The sequence below is a fragment of the Zophobas morio genome, unplaced genomic scaffold, assembly GCF_036711695.1.
Source record: "Zophobas morio isolate AGI-343-1 ecotype UQ-CSIRO unplaced genomic scaffold, CSIRO_AGI_Zmor_V1 ptg000851l, whole genome shotgun sequence".
NCBI lineage: Eukaryota > Metazoa > Arthropoda > Insecta > Coleoptera > Tenebrionidae > Zophobas > Zophobas morio.
In genome coordinates this window covers 106678-122677 of record NW_026972953.1, presented here as the reverse complement: position 1 = coordinate 122677, position 16000 = coordinate 106678, and the positions used below count along the sequence as shown (strand labels likewise).

The 16000-nt window shown below is 19.5% G+C and overlaps 1 protein-coding gene across 1 annotated transcript; it reads left to right on the top strand.

Annotated features, from left to right (window-relative positions):
• Nucleotides 1-28: 28 nt before the first annotated feature.
• On the top strand, nucleotides 29-15260 carry LOC135122067 (ubiquitin carboxyl-terminal hydrolase 7-like). Its single transcript, XM_064046310.1, has 19 exons — nucleotides 29-111; nucleotides 178-285; nucleotides 347-408; nucleotides 488-563; nucleotides 642-765; nucleotides 824-925; nucleotides 971-1049; nucleotides 1107-1285; nucleotides 1878-2020; nucleotides 5717-5859; nucleotides 6429-6507; nucleotides 9260-9321; nucleotides 9556-9616; nucleotides 9837-10082; nucleotides 11976-12046; nucleotides 14038-14233; nucleotides 14564-14749; nucleotides 14796-15048; nucleotides 15101-15260. The coding sequence occupies exons 1-19, from the start codon at nucleotides 40-42 to the stop codon at nucleotides 15214-15216; spliced, it is 2358 nt and encodes a 785-aa protein (XP_063902380.1). The 5' UTR covers nucleotides 29-39; the 3' UTR covers nucleotides 15217-15260.
• Nucleotides 15261-16000: the final 740 nt, after the last annotated feature.

Genomic DNA, 16000 nt, shown 5'->3' with positions numbered 1-16000 from the left:
CACCCACGTTTTTTAACTGATTAGTTGTTTGAGGGCAAAATGAAATCTTTTATAAAGTGCATCCACGTGGATTACCAGTCGGAGCGCAGCGAGTCTTTTTACGATATTCAGGTAGTCCGTTTCTTCTCCGCTTGACTTTCACGTGCTTACACCAGGCGTGTTGTCTCGTGGTTTTAGCTTAATGTGAAGGGCATGAAGACTCTCTACGACTCTTTTAACGACTATGTGGCCATTGAGACGCTTGACGGGGACAACAAGTACCGAGCAGAGGGGTATGGTCTTCAGGTATTGGCTCTTTGGCGGCCAGTACGCGCTCTTCTTCGGGCCTAAATTTTTTTATGCTCAGGATGCTAAAAAGGGAGTCATTTTTCAGTCGTTCCCCCCCGTTCTTCATCTGCAGTTAAAACGGTTTATTAGATTGGCCATACTGCACGTGTTAGAGCTTGCCTTTATTAATATTTATATTTAAATCTGTAATTATGTCAAGCTTTGAGTACGATTTGTACGCCGACCAGATGGTGAAAATCAACGATCGCTATGAATTTCCTGATCACATTAATTTGGTACACTAAAAAGTTTCTTTGGGCGCCGTTTCCTCTCATTTCACACACACCCCCCCCCCCCCCCCCCTTTTTTTGAAGGACAAGTACCTTGAAAAAAAGGAGCCTGGTTCTTTAGGGGGCTACACGCTGCATGCCGTTCTTGTGCACGCTGGTGACCTCAATGGCGGCCATTACGTTGTCTTTAATAAGCCTAAAATTGGCGGTTTCTTATGCTTCGAGTTCTTTTTTTGTGTGCGCCATACTTAACAGAGTTGAGGCAGGTGATTGGCTGAAGATAGATGATGACCGCGTGACTAAGGTGGACGCTAAAGAGGCCATTGAAGGCAACTATGGCAGCGATGCGGCCGTGAATACCTCGGAAGGTGCGTCTTCTGATTGGTTTATAGTGATTTAACAATTCTTGGCAGTCGGCCAACTTCGGGACCCCCAACGCTTAAAATTGAAGCACTATTCCAACGCGTATATGTTGGTTTACATACGCGATAGGCACAATTTTTTTAATGAATTTTTTATGTTAAAAAGAAATAAAAACTTTTTTTCTAGCTGTTTGAAGGAAGTTTTATGCGAAGTCTCTATTAACGACGTTCCTCTACACCTCCGGGCTCGATTCGAACGGGAAGAAGTGGAGGAGCAGCGCAAGTTAAGAGAATTGGAAGAGGCTGCCACGTTAATGGACGTCACTATTATTACTTTTGATAATCTGCGCAATCATACATCTATTGGTTTTTCTCAAAAATAATTGATTTTTTTTGTAAATGTTAATTATATTTTTTTATACATTTAAAAAAGGTTATTATATCATAATTTTTATTATTATTATGGAAGTTTACTTTATTATTTGTATTGTTATTACCTAGAAGTACATTTTTTATTATAAAAAATTATTCTATTATTATATAATTATTAAAGTTTATTATGGCATTATTATTATTATAAAAGTTTAATATATTATTATTTTAAAGTTTTCTACCAATAAAGTTTAATATGTTATTATTTTTATTCCTATAATAATATCGTTATTATTACTAAAGTTTACTATTTTATTATTTAACGTTTTCTATTGCAGTTTTTATAATATATATTCACTTTTTTGCTGTTATTTTAATTATTGCTAAAAATATTTTTATTACAAAAGTTTAAAGTTTTTTGCAGTTTTTTTGTGGCCCTTTTTTATTATGAATATATTTATTATACTTTTGTAATAAAGTTTGTGATAAATATTAACTTTTATGTTTATTATTATTTTTTAAATGGGATTTGAATATTTTATTATGATTATTATTTTATTTAACGATATATTTTTATTATTATTAGGAATTTACGACTTTCCTAAATCCGATCAACCCCTTCGCGTGAAAAGGAGCACCACAATTCAAGAATTATATAATATTGTTGAGAAACTTGTGGGGTTGCCTCCCCAACAATTCCGATTATGGAAATTCACTTCTTTTTCTGATGTATTTATATATATTTTTACTTTATGAAAACTTTTCTCTTATTTCTTCAGAAAATGTTTAAGAAGTGTGGAAAAAATTTTTGTAAAAATTCACCAATAATGGGTCTGTGCTTATAATTTCACCTCATCTGAATATCTTATTATTAAGATGTTGGCCCTCATTAATTTAAATGACCAATTAAATTAATATTTATCATAAAGAAAATTAATAATAACGATATTTTATTTTTTTTGGTTTAAATTTTTTAGAATCTTTATATATAAATTTTGTTATAATTATCAAAACCTTAATGTATATTATTTATATTTGTTAGTATTTTTTGTTTTTATAAACTGTTTTTAAAGGAACTGATTGTTATAAAATATTTATATTAAACTTTTTTTTGTATTTTTTTTACTTTTTTATAAATATTTTTTCATTAAATTATTTGATTATTATATAAATTTAAAAATATTTTTTATTTGTAATTATTATTATAATTAAAACTTATATTTCTATTATTAATATTTATCTTTATTTTTTTGTATTATTTTAAAATAATTAATAGGTTTACTTTTTTTGTATTTACGTTTATAAAATATTTTATTTCATTTTAATTTATTGATTGTTTTATAAATTTTTATATTATTTTAATTTATAATTATTAATATTGTAAAATTTTTTTATATTATTTTTATTTATTGTTTTATTTTTATTTACAAAAACTGATTGGTTAAAAAACTTTTTATATTGTCTACTTTTTTGTATTAATAAAATTTGTTTTTCATCAATCTTTTGATTTTTTTTTGTAAAATCATATATAATTTATTATAATTATTTTTTAATAATTTTTCTTGAACTTTTTTCTATTATTTTATAGGGGAACTTAATTTTTTTGTTTTCTCGCTGAACTTTATATTTTTTTTATTTTATTACTTTTTGCTGAACCTTTATATTGTTATCAAACCTTTGTTACTTTATAATTATATAAAAAAATTGCTGAACTCCTATGTTATTAATTTTTTATTTTTTTGTAATTATTAATATTTTTTTACTTTATTTTATTTTTTTTTTAAGAAAAAACAAAAAATTTTTATAATTATTACTAAATTTTTTTTATTTTTATTTTATTTTTATTTTTGCTCAACTTCTATATTATTATTCTTATGATATTAAACTTTTTTTGCTATATACTTATTTAAAACAACTTAACTCTTTCTTATATTTGCTAAACTTTTTCATTACTAAATTTAAATTTATTTTTTATTTCATAATTTATTATTATTAAATCTTCTTTACTTTGTTCCATAAACTTTTATATATTATTATATAACTCTTTTTACTTTACTATTATTTATAATAATTATAATTTTTTTTTGCTGAACTTTTGTATAAATTTTTTTAATTTTTATTTTTTTATTATTTTTCAGAAAACTTATATTTTTTATTATGAAACTTTTTTATGATAAAAATATAATTTTTATTTTTTTTTATTAATTTGAAGAAAAAAATTTAAAATGTGTAACTTTTCTATTATAAAACTTATTTTAACCAAATTTCTTTTCCGATAAAAAATTTATATATATAAATTTTTTTTCAGTAATTTCAAAGAAAATAAATTAAATAATGTTGAACTTTTTTTACTAAATTTCTATTATAAAACTTTTATTTATTTTTTGCCTTTTTTTTTGTAGAACTTTTCTATTAAAAACTTTTTTCTTTACTTTATTATAATAAACTTGCATTTATTTATTTATTATTATAATTTTTTTTAAAAAAAATTTACTTTTTATTTATATCATTTTTTTAATCTATTTATTTACTTTTATTATTTAGCATGAAAATTTATTCTTTTTTGCTAAACTTATAAGTTAGTAATTTATTATTTTTTTTAAAATATAATTATTAAACTATAACTTATATTAAAAATTTTTTAATACTTTTTAACAAAATTTTAATTGTAACTTCATTATTATCTACTTTTTTTTTAAATATTTTTAATTATTTTATTTTATTTTATATTTTTTGTTATTATAAACACTTTATTAATGAACTTTTTATTTCTTTAACTTTTATTATAAAGTTTATAATATTTATTATACTATATTTTTTTACCACTTTTTACTCTATTTTTTTGTTTTTATCAAAACTTTATTAATAAACTTTTTATTTATAGAACTTTTATAATACTTTATAAAATTTAAAAAAAAATTTATAAATTTTTTTTTAATATTTTTTGTATTTAAAAAATTTTTATTAATATTTTATTTATTTTCTTTCAAAAGTTTTAAATATTTTTTCATTTAAAACTTAAATAACTATTTATAAACTTTTAACTCAAAAAAGTTTTTTATATGTATTATATCGAACTTTTAGCATTTTTATTTTTGTTTAATAATTATTTTTCTACAAACTTTTTATTTTTATCACTTTTAGATTTTTTTTATTAACTTTTAAAAAGTTTTTTTTTTTACTTATAAAACTTTTAGCATTTTTTATATTTTTTAAAAATTGTCTTAATTATTATTTTATAATTATTTACTACAAACTTTATAATATTATTATATTAAAGTTTTTATAAACTTTTACAAATATTATATCTTATCTTTCTTATATTAAAACTTTTTAGCATATTTAATATTTTTTAAACTATTATTTACTAACTATTATTATTTTAATATTTTTATTGAAATTTTCTTTTTCTATATAAAACTTTTACATTTATTATTTTATTATATATTATAGAACCTTACTTCATTATTGTAAAGTACATATTTTAACTTATTTTTATAATTATTATTTAAAAGTTATCATTATCTTAATGATTTTATAAAACTTTAAGCATCTCTTATTGTTATATCTATTTTTAATATTCTTTCCTACATTATTAATTATTTTAAAGTATTAACAAACTTTTTATAACCAAAAAAGTTTATCATATTTTCTTAAATAGAAACTTTTAGCATTTATTATTATTTTATAATTATTTACAATCTTATTATTATTTACTTATAAAACTTTTAGCATTTTTTTTTACACACTTTACTTTATAATTATAATTTATATTAAACTTTTAGTATTTTATTATTTTTTTGTATTTTTTTATAAAACATTACTTTACTATTATAGTTAAGTTTTTATTATTAGTTTATATAAAAACTTTTAGCATTTTTTATTATTTTAAAGTTTTCATAAACTTAGAGCAAAAAAGTTTTTTATATTATATTTATTTAAAATTTTTTATAATTTATATTTTCTATAATTATTTTTCACAAACTTTTATAATTGTTGTATAAAGTTCTTATAATTTTGTTATAATTATTATTTATAACTATTATTATTAATATTATAGTAAAGTTTTCAATTTTTTTGTTTACATCTAAGAACTTTTTACATCATTATTCTTAATTTAATTTTCCTTAAAATATTATTTTTTTAAAATTTATTAATATAAATTTAATAATTCAAAAAAGATATTTTTTATTTAAAAAAACTTTCAGCACTTTTATTATAAAGTTTTCATTAAGTTTTTTATAATTTTTTTAAAAAAACTTTTAGCATTTATTATAATACTATTCGCATTTTTATTATCTTTAGTTTTTTATACTTTTTATAACCACAAAGAGTTTTATATTATCCCTTTTTTAAAAAAATACTTCACCATTTATTATTATTGTAAAGTTTATATAACCATTTTTATAATGAAAAAATATTTAGAGCCCGTCTACACCCAGCGTTTACCTCAACAAAGCTAAAAGGTCGATGACACTTTCCCAACATTCACAGTATGAGATGAAGTTATTTGTGGAGAATGTCATGTTAACTAGCGTGCAAGACAATGAGCTTCTCGATAAAATATTGTACTTATATTATATATTATTAATATAATAAGTATTATTTATTATTATCATTTCATTAATTATTATTAAATACTTATTATTAAAGGTATTATTATTTATTATTATTGTTGTAGCTACTATAATATTATATTATCAATTTTATTATTATTACAGTTTTATTATATTATACTTAAGTACTATAATTATTTTTTATTTTCTTATAAATAGTGTTACAATTAATATTATTTTTATTATTATAATTATTGTTGGTGTTGTTCTTTCTTCTATGCATACTTATATTCGAATGTTATTATTATTACTATAATAGTTGCATGTGAAAAGTAAAATTTATTTTCTGCTTTTTATTATAAAAGCTTTTTTATTTCCATTATTATTATATTTTTTATAAAAATTATAATTTTTTTGATACTTTTTAACTTTTTATTATTATTTAGAATTTTTTGTGAGTTTTATATAAACCTTTTAGCTTTTATTATTATTTTTTAAAGTTATATATTTCTTACTTATTTTTAATATTTAGACTTTTATTGTTTCTATATATTATTTATTAATTTTTTATTATTATTCAGAATTTTTTTCAAGTTTTACGAACCGTTGCATTCGCAATTATCTATTATTGGTTACGATTATATTTCCTCCCATTCCACAGTAATTATTATTATTAATTATTATGTATTACATAATTTTTTTTCTATAAATTTTTTTTTAATTTTATTGAAAATAATCTTTTTATTATTCTATAATTCTTATTGATAACTATATTATATTATTTATTATTAATATATTTTACTTCTTACTACTTATTTACACATGATATATATTTTTTTATATTTACTTTCCTTCTTAACATATAACATGTTACAAAATTTTTAGCTATCATTATTAGAGTTAAATGTTATTATTATTTCACATTTTTAGATGCAAAACAAATGTAAAAGTATAATATTAAAGACATAATCAATATAAGTATTACAAAAAAATAAATTCTTAATAAATATGAAAAATGTATAATAATAAAAAATATATAAAAAAATTATAATGAAAATTTTATTCATTATTATTATTGTATATTTTTATTTTTTTTGTATGTTTTATTGCTTCTTGTTCAATTATTATTGTAATATTATTTTTGTATATTCGCCTTTCTTATTATTATATAAATATATAATTAGAATAAATATAAAAGTATAATTATAAAAATATATAAAAAATATAATGAAAAAATTTTTTATTATTTTTCATAAAATTTGAAATTTTTTTTTATTTTTTATATTCGGATGTGTTCTTTTGGTTTTAGTATTATTTTTTACTTACTTTTCTTATTATAAATTTAATATATATTTTTTAAAATAAATATAAAGTAAAGTATTTAAAAAAATATAAAAAAGTTAGTATTACTATATGTTATTCAGTATTGGTTATTATTTATAAAATTTGTGACCTCTTCATTTTATATATTCGTTAATTTTTTTATTAGTGTTTATTATTATTAATTATCAGTTTTATTATAATTATAAAAAGAATTTCATATTGTTATTACTATTTCTTTTACGTTTTATTATTATAATGATTTTTATTATATAGACTTTATTGCATTATTTATTAGTTTATTTGTATTATTTTTTTATTTATAATTAATATTAAACGAATCTTTTTATAATATTATATGTTTATTATAATAATATTCTTTTTTTTTTTATTAGTTATTATTATAATTCTCAAACTTAATATTTATTATTATAAGTTTTATTATAACTACTTTAAAAAATTTATATTTTTATTATTGTTATTTTATTATAATTATTTTTAGTAATATTATTAATATCTTATTAACTTCTTTACTTTATATGTATTATTTTTATTTAATATTATTTACTTTTATATATATAAAATTAAGTTAATAGCTCTTTATATTATACTTATTTTTTACTTAATAACATTTTTTTTCTGTCAAGTTTATTATTTTTATGTATTAAAATCATAATATATTTTAATATATAATTAATATATTTAATACTTACTTTTAACATTTGTAAGCTTTCATTATTATTATTATTATAAAAACTTTTTTTGTAATTAATTTTACTGCTTTTTATTTTTTATTATAACTTTTATTAATATTTTGTAATATTTTTTTATATTGTTTATTTTGATTGATGACTATTAATAGGTTTTTTATAATAATTAATATTATTGTGTATATTTAACTTTTATACATTTTCATTCTTTTAAAGTTTGTTATTATATCAAGGAAGTTTGTAATAATAATAACTATTATATTGAATAAAATAGAAAAAAATTACATAATAGCTCATTAATAGTAAAAGTAAATATAAACTGAATAACAAAAAAATAATTACTATAATATAGCTTAACCAATTCCTTATTATTATTTTCTTTGTTTCATAATTTTTTTACGCAGAATTTCAATTTTATTTAATTAATTTATTACATTCAATAAATTTCAAGACATCGAATTAATGATAATTAAAAAAAATTATTATATATGCTGACTGTTTCATTATTTATATGAGTAACTCTGATAATAACAACTGTTTAGCCAAGCTTAAGAAAAGTAAGAACTTTGTTATTTTTTTTATTAAAAATTAGTTAAGCAAAAAAAAAGTTATGATTATTGTAAAAATTAAACTTTTCGTATTCGACTTTATTTTATTTTTATAACATTTAATAAAAGTTAGTATCAATCATGTAAAAATTACTTTCCAAATATATAAAGTTAAATAAAATAACTTTTTTTAAAAAGTCATTAAAACTATTTTTATGAATTAACATGATTATTCCTTTTTGCTTTTTTATATATTCTTTATTATGTTAATAATGATATGACATGATATGACATGATTTGGCACCAAATATATATTTATATATTACTTTTCTATCTTTAATAGTTTTTATTATTTATTATTTATTATTTTTATTGATATTTTATATATTTCTGTAGGTATTATTATTATTTAAATTATATTTACCATCAACTTTCATTATTTTTATTATTATTATAAATTATATATATAATTTATTATTATTATTTACTTTTAGTAATCATTTATATCTATTAGGTTTATATATATGTGTATTATTTTATTTTTTGAATTACATATTATTGGTATTCATTATTATATAATTATTATTATTAATTATATTATTATTTTACATTTATTTTCAATAATTATTGATATTTATTATTAGTTTCATACTTATTTATTTTTTTAAAAATTTACTATTATTATATTAATTTATAATTATATTTTTTTTATTTTTTATTAATATGAAAAACTAATTTTTTTAAAATTTTCTTATAATTTTTATTAAATATTATTATCTACTTTTTTAAAGATTCATAGCATAAACTTTTATTACCTTTTTTTATAAATTACAGCTGCTTGATATCATCCCGCTATTTATAAAAATGACCGGTTTGGACCCTCAAACACGCTTTACGTATCATATTTATATTATTATTGTCTTTATTATTACTTTTATTATTATTATTAAACTTTAAATATAGAAACTATAAAGTTTATAAACTTTATATTTAAATATTTTAATTAATTTACAATTGTATCCGAAAGTTTTTATAGTGAACAACTATATCATGCATATATTGTTATTATTTACTAAAAATCCTGCAAAATATTTTCACTAGTAATTATGATAACTTTTACTACCAATTAGAATCTTCAAGGAAGAATGCAAACTCGCGCGCGAGTGCGTTACAACTGTTACTATTGGCCGAGTTACTTATTATTATTATGACTATATTTATTTTTATTATCATAATTATTATTGATTGGGTTACTTCTATATAAAGTTATTATTATCATTTGTTCATTTATTCTATATTATTACTATTTTTATATGTATTATATATATATTATTTAGTTATTAATATATAACTATTTTTATTTGTTATTTATTATTTAATATTTTTATAATAATAATTATAATTTTTACAGAATCTTCGGCACGGAGATATCCTTATTTTTCAAGAAAACATCCCCAACAATTGCGAGTTCCCAACAGCCGAGCACTACTGCGCCCGCTTGGCAAAGCACGTTGATGTCACCTTTAAATTTGCGGGCGAATATTGTGTGCAGCAGTACTTCAAAGATAATAAGGAGCTTTCAACAGCCGTCAAGGATTCTTATGAATTCAGTGAGCCGTTTACTTTAAATTTATTAGCTGACATGAACTATGATCAGGTCTCTCATTGGCTTATTTTTATTCAAAGTTTTTTCATTAAAACTTTCGTTATAATTTTTCAATTTTTTTATTGTCTTGCCCCAACCTTTAACTATAATCCATTTTTCATATATAAAAAATTTTATTATGAACTTTTTGTTTGTTTTCTGTAACTTTTATATTTTTTTAATTTACTTTTTATTTTTTAAACTTTTCGTATATATTATTGTTATATAATTTTTTATTTTTTTCTATACGAAAAACTTTTATATCTACTTTTTTATTATATTTATTATTATATTATTATTTAACTTTAATTTTTTATTAAGTACTTCTTTAAAAAAAAAACCTTTATATTTATTTTTTTTATATTATTATTTTTATATATATTTTTTTACTGTAAGAAAAACTTTTATACTTCTTATTATTATTCTTTATAAGTAAATTATAATTCGTGTCTTTACTATTTTTTATAATAATATTTAGTAAAAGTTTATTCTTTATTTATTATTACTCTTTTAATTATTGTTACTATACATTTTATATATAATTTGTATATTTCTCTATAAACTTTTACTTAAATTTAATATTATCTTTAAAGTAATACTTTTATTATTATTATTTTTATTTGAGTAAAAGTTTATTAATTTTTATTTTATATATATTGAAGTTTTTTTTTTAACTTTACTAATTTTTTCTTTCATTATTATTAAATTTATGTTATAATTATGTATAATAAAAATTTATTATTTATTACTGTTATTCTGTTCCTTTATTATTATTATTTTTAGTATTTTTATTATTTAAAAGTTTATTATTTATTACTATTATTATTATGTTAAAATATTTTTTTATATTATTATCATGCTTAGAAAAAGTTAAATATTTATTATTATTCTGTTTATAATTATTATTAAATATTTTATTATTGTATTATTGTGTTTTTAGTAAAAGTTTCATATTTATTTTTAGTATTTATAAATTTTTTATTACAAATTTTAGATCTTATATATTTTTTTAGTTTCTATTTTACTGTTTAACTTTTTTTTTACTTTTATTATTATTATTTTTTTTTTTCAAATATATTTTTAAAATTATTATAATATTTAGTAAAAGTTCATTATTTTTTTATTATTCCGTTTATTATTATTTATTTTTTATGAATGTTTTAATTTTTTGTATTATTATTATGTTTAGTAACAGTTTTTTTATAATAAAAATTATTATTTGTATGTAACTTTTTATATATTTATATTTTTACTACAATTAATTTTTTATTATTATTTATTTTATATTATTAAAATCTTTTATATTTTATATATTTCAAGTTTTTATTTTTCTATTATTTATTATTATTTTTGAATTAATAAACTATTTTTTTTGTTTATTATAATATTTATAATAACTATTATAATTTTTAAATTTTTTAAATATATAAGTTTTTCACTACATTTATTTTTTTTGTTTATAATTTATTTTTACTTAGTTTTATTTAATGCTGTTTACCTTCTTCTTTTCTTTTTTATCATTATTATATTTATTTTTACTTCTCTATTTTATTAAATATTTATTGTTTCATTATTATTATTATTTATATTTCATGTTTTAAGTTTATAATAGTATTGCTTTACCTTATTTTTTATTACTCTTTATCCCTATTATTAATGCTCTTATTCTATATACCTTTCTACTTTTCTTACTACTTTTAAGTATAAAATATTTATTTATATATATGGTGTTATTGTGTTCATAATTATTATTAGCAAATATACATTTTATCTTTAATATTTTATATTTTCAAGTTTTTCATTATTATGTTTTACTTTATAATTATTATTATGTTTGTATTTTATCATTTTTAATATTTTGTTATATATAATTACTAAATTTATTACTATTACTATTAATTTCAGGTTGCTGAATTGGTAGCTGAACATATAAAATTCCAGCATCCCGAACGGATTCGATTTTTAAGCGAAAACCCGTAAATTGATAATCTATATTGGCTTGTTTATTGCAATAATTATTATGAAAATAATATATCCCTTTTTTCTTGGAGCATTTATTATTTTTTTATCAAATAAAAAGTTTAGCATTTTGTGTACTACGGAAGTACCGCTTTTTCTAAATCAATTTTGAGGTCTTTTAACGCTGTGTAATTGGTGTCAAAGGCTTTATTGATTAAAGCGTACAGTTGAGTGCTAATCAGAAAACAGAAATTACTCTAGAACTAGCCGGCTTTGACACAATTGGCTAATGAGCCACCATTTTCTGTTATTTTTAAAAAACCACGTTTTTATTCATTTTTTATTCATTCATAATTATAAATTTGATTTGTTGGGTTAAAATGTTTCACTATAAGCATTGAAATTATATTATATTATTTTTATTTGTTGGGTTAAAAATTTACATTTTTTATAGTCGCAATAAAGCTTTATTATTTTTTTATATATTTGTTAGACTAAAATATTTCATTATTATATATTACACTTATTTTTAGTTGCAATGATATTTATTATATTTGTTAGGTTAAAATATTTTATAATATTTTACACTTTTTAATAATCCACTCTTTATTGTTATTTTATTATTCGATTTGTTGGCTTACAAATTTCATTTTAATTTACATTTTTTACAATATCAAAGAAATTTATTGTTTTTTAATATGACTATTTTTACTTATTTACTTGTTGAGTTAAAAAATTTCATTATACTTTACACTTTTTATTATAGCAATAAAATTTATTATATTTTTTAAATATCCACAAATATCTTTGATTATATAAATTGGGTTCAAATATATCATTAGATATTATAACATTATATATAATAGTAATTTAATTTCATTAATTTATTTTTTGGGTTAAAAGATTATATTCTATTTTACACTTATTATAGTAACGCAATTTATTATATCTTTTATTTATTCCTAAAAATTCTTGATTGCTTATTTGTTGGGTTAAATAAAACATTACATTTTATATATTTATTTTTTTATAATAGTAATAAGTATTTATATATATATTCATTAACGTTTTTTATTATTTATTTTTTTGGTTTTAATATTTCATTATAATTATACACTTAAGGAAGTTTTTATTACAATTAATTCATTATTTTTTTAATTTTTTTGTTTGGTTTTTTATTTTTCGTTATAATTTTTATATATAAAGGAAGAATATACTTTTGGTTTCTACTTTTTTTGATTTTTTTTATTACTAATTAATTTCCACAATCACTAGAAAAACTTATTCATTAATTTTTATGATTATTTTATTCGTTGTTTTTATTTTGTTAAATATTATAATATTTATACATAAAAAAACTTTAAATTATAATTTTAATATTTTTCAATTTCCTATAGTTTTTAACTATTATTATTTTTTAGAACATTCAGTTATTAACTTTGAATCATAAATTTTTATGATAATTTTTTTTGGGTTCCTTTATGTTTTATTATATATTAAAAATATACAAACTTTTTTCCGATATTTTATCCGAATTTTATAATTTTTTCTGGTTTTTTTTAACTATTATTAAAATTATTTTTTGGGCTCCTCTATTTTTTATATATCATAATATATATACAAAATTTTTAACTATATTTTTTAAATATCATAATATATAAACAAACTTTTTAATTATATTTTTTAACTATTACTATTATCTTTCGGCATAATGCAATTATTAACTTTGATTCATTAATTTTTGTGCTAATTTGTTTTGTTGGATTCAGTTATTTTTTGTTATATATCAAATATTTACGCATAACACTTTTCTTCATTTTTTTTTCTTGAAACTTTTTGTAAAATATTTTTATAACTATTTTTTTTTTCAAAGCATGGATTAGTAATTAAATAATTTTTATAAAATATTTTTTTTGTTGGGTTCCTTATTTTTTATTATATATTATATTTATACATAAATAAACTTTTTATTATTTTTTTAACTATTATAATTATCATTACCATTTAGAATCACTGGAAAACCTGATCATGCATTTAAAAGAAAAAAGTTGCGCCATGAAACTCTTAAAACGGTCAGCGATTTCATGAGTAAATGTCGAAGCAGTAGAATGCTGTCGATTTTTTTCGAGCTTCTCGATATCAGCGTGAGCGAGCTCGAAGCCAAAGTTTTGTTGCTTATTAACTTTAATGGCCGCAATCACAAAGTAAAAATAACAATATTAATAATAATTATAATAATAGTAAAAGTTTTTTATTTTACATTTTTTAATATTTGATAAGAAACTACATAAAAGTTCATAATTATCTATTTTATTTGAATTTATATCAAAAATAGTTTGTTTTTGGTTAAATAATTAAAGTAATACTAATAATGATAATTAGTTAATTATATTTATGCATAAACGTTTATGAAAAAGGTTTTTTTTCTTATTATAAATTTTCACAAAAAATATAATATAAATTTTATTTTGGTTTAATATTTATAAAAAAGTTTTTATGTTGATATACTTTTAAAAGTATCACTTTTTTGCAAGCTCCTCATGGACCCGAGCGAAACCGTGGAAGAGGCGACCGCCCGCCTTCTGTCCGCCACGGGCCAATCAGAAAAGTCGCCCGATGCCTACCGTCTTTTGGAAATAAAACACTTCCAGATTGCCCACGTGTGTGATACGCTCACCACGTGTGGCGAACTCCCGCTGGGCACAGATTTTCGACTTGAGGTTTTATTTTATTTTATTAATAATATTATTCATTATTGTTTTGCAGGAAATTCCAGAAGACCAACAGGAGCTCGACGACGAACGAGAAACTCTCGTGCCTGTTTGCCACTTCCACCAAAAGCCAGATAACCTCCACGGGCAGCCGTACCTAGTGCGCCTCGTAAAGGGAGAACCGCTAGATAAAACACGTGACCGCATACGAAAGGCTGGCGGTTTTTCAGAGGCCAATTTCAGCAAATGGCGCCTCTGCGTGGTGGCGGACGGCCACTCTAAATATTTAGACGACGACAGCGCTAGTGGTATGCTTTGCATCTAGCACTTGCGTTTTTAGTAGCGATTTTTTATTTGTAGACGTTTGCTTGTATACGCTTGTGGTACAATCAGATGCTGACTTTGTTGGTTTGGACAGGCCTGGTCGCAGCGTCCGCCTTTCTCGTCCTGAAATTCCACTTGTTATCCACCAATGAATTTTTTTATTAATTATATTACATTAAAGGCAATTTGAATAAAAGTTAACTACGTTTTTTACATTTTTCTACTGGTTAAAAAAGTTTATTTTTTTTAAAATTGAAAATTTAAATTTTTAATTTCAAATTTCCGCTCTATTTTCTTTTGCAACGACTTTGATTGGGTATCCATCTAGTGTGTATTTATTAATATTTATAATAGTTTATATTAGAAATAATAAAAAAATTAAAAAATCGGGTCTAAAGAACAGAATATTAGTAAATAAGTTTGTATTTATAGATTGGAAGATTTTTGTATATAGATTTTTAAATATAACATCAAATAAAACCGGTATCAGAAAAACAGAAGTATATATAACTTTTTATTAATTAGAAAAAGATTAGAAATCTGATAATCAGATTCATATATAGAAAAAAAATTGGAATATTTACCGCTTATATATAGTAGCTACTAGTAAACAACACTATTCGGAGAGCAGCCCAATATATAGAATACCATATTGTACCTTACTCTATATGCGAAGCGACGCATCGCTACATTACATAAAGGTGCAAAAAAACACTATACAACGACCACCTTTATGAGGAGTACCAGTTTCGAACCGGTCATTTACCGCCAATACTGCCAACGGCGAACAGAGTTATTAGTACTACTCATTGCATTAGCCTTTTAGCTTATAAATTCAAGTACAATCTTAGCTTTTTTCGGTTGCACTTATTTTCTAAAGAAGCAATACTAAATGTAAATTAGCCGTTTGAGGGGGCCCTCTAGGGGTGTACTAGA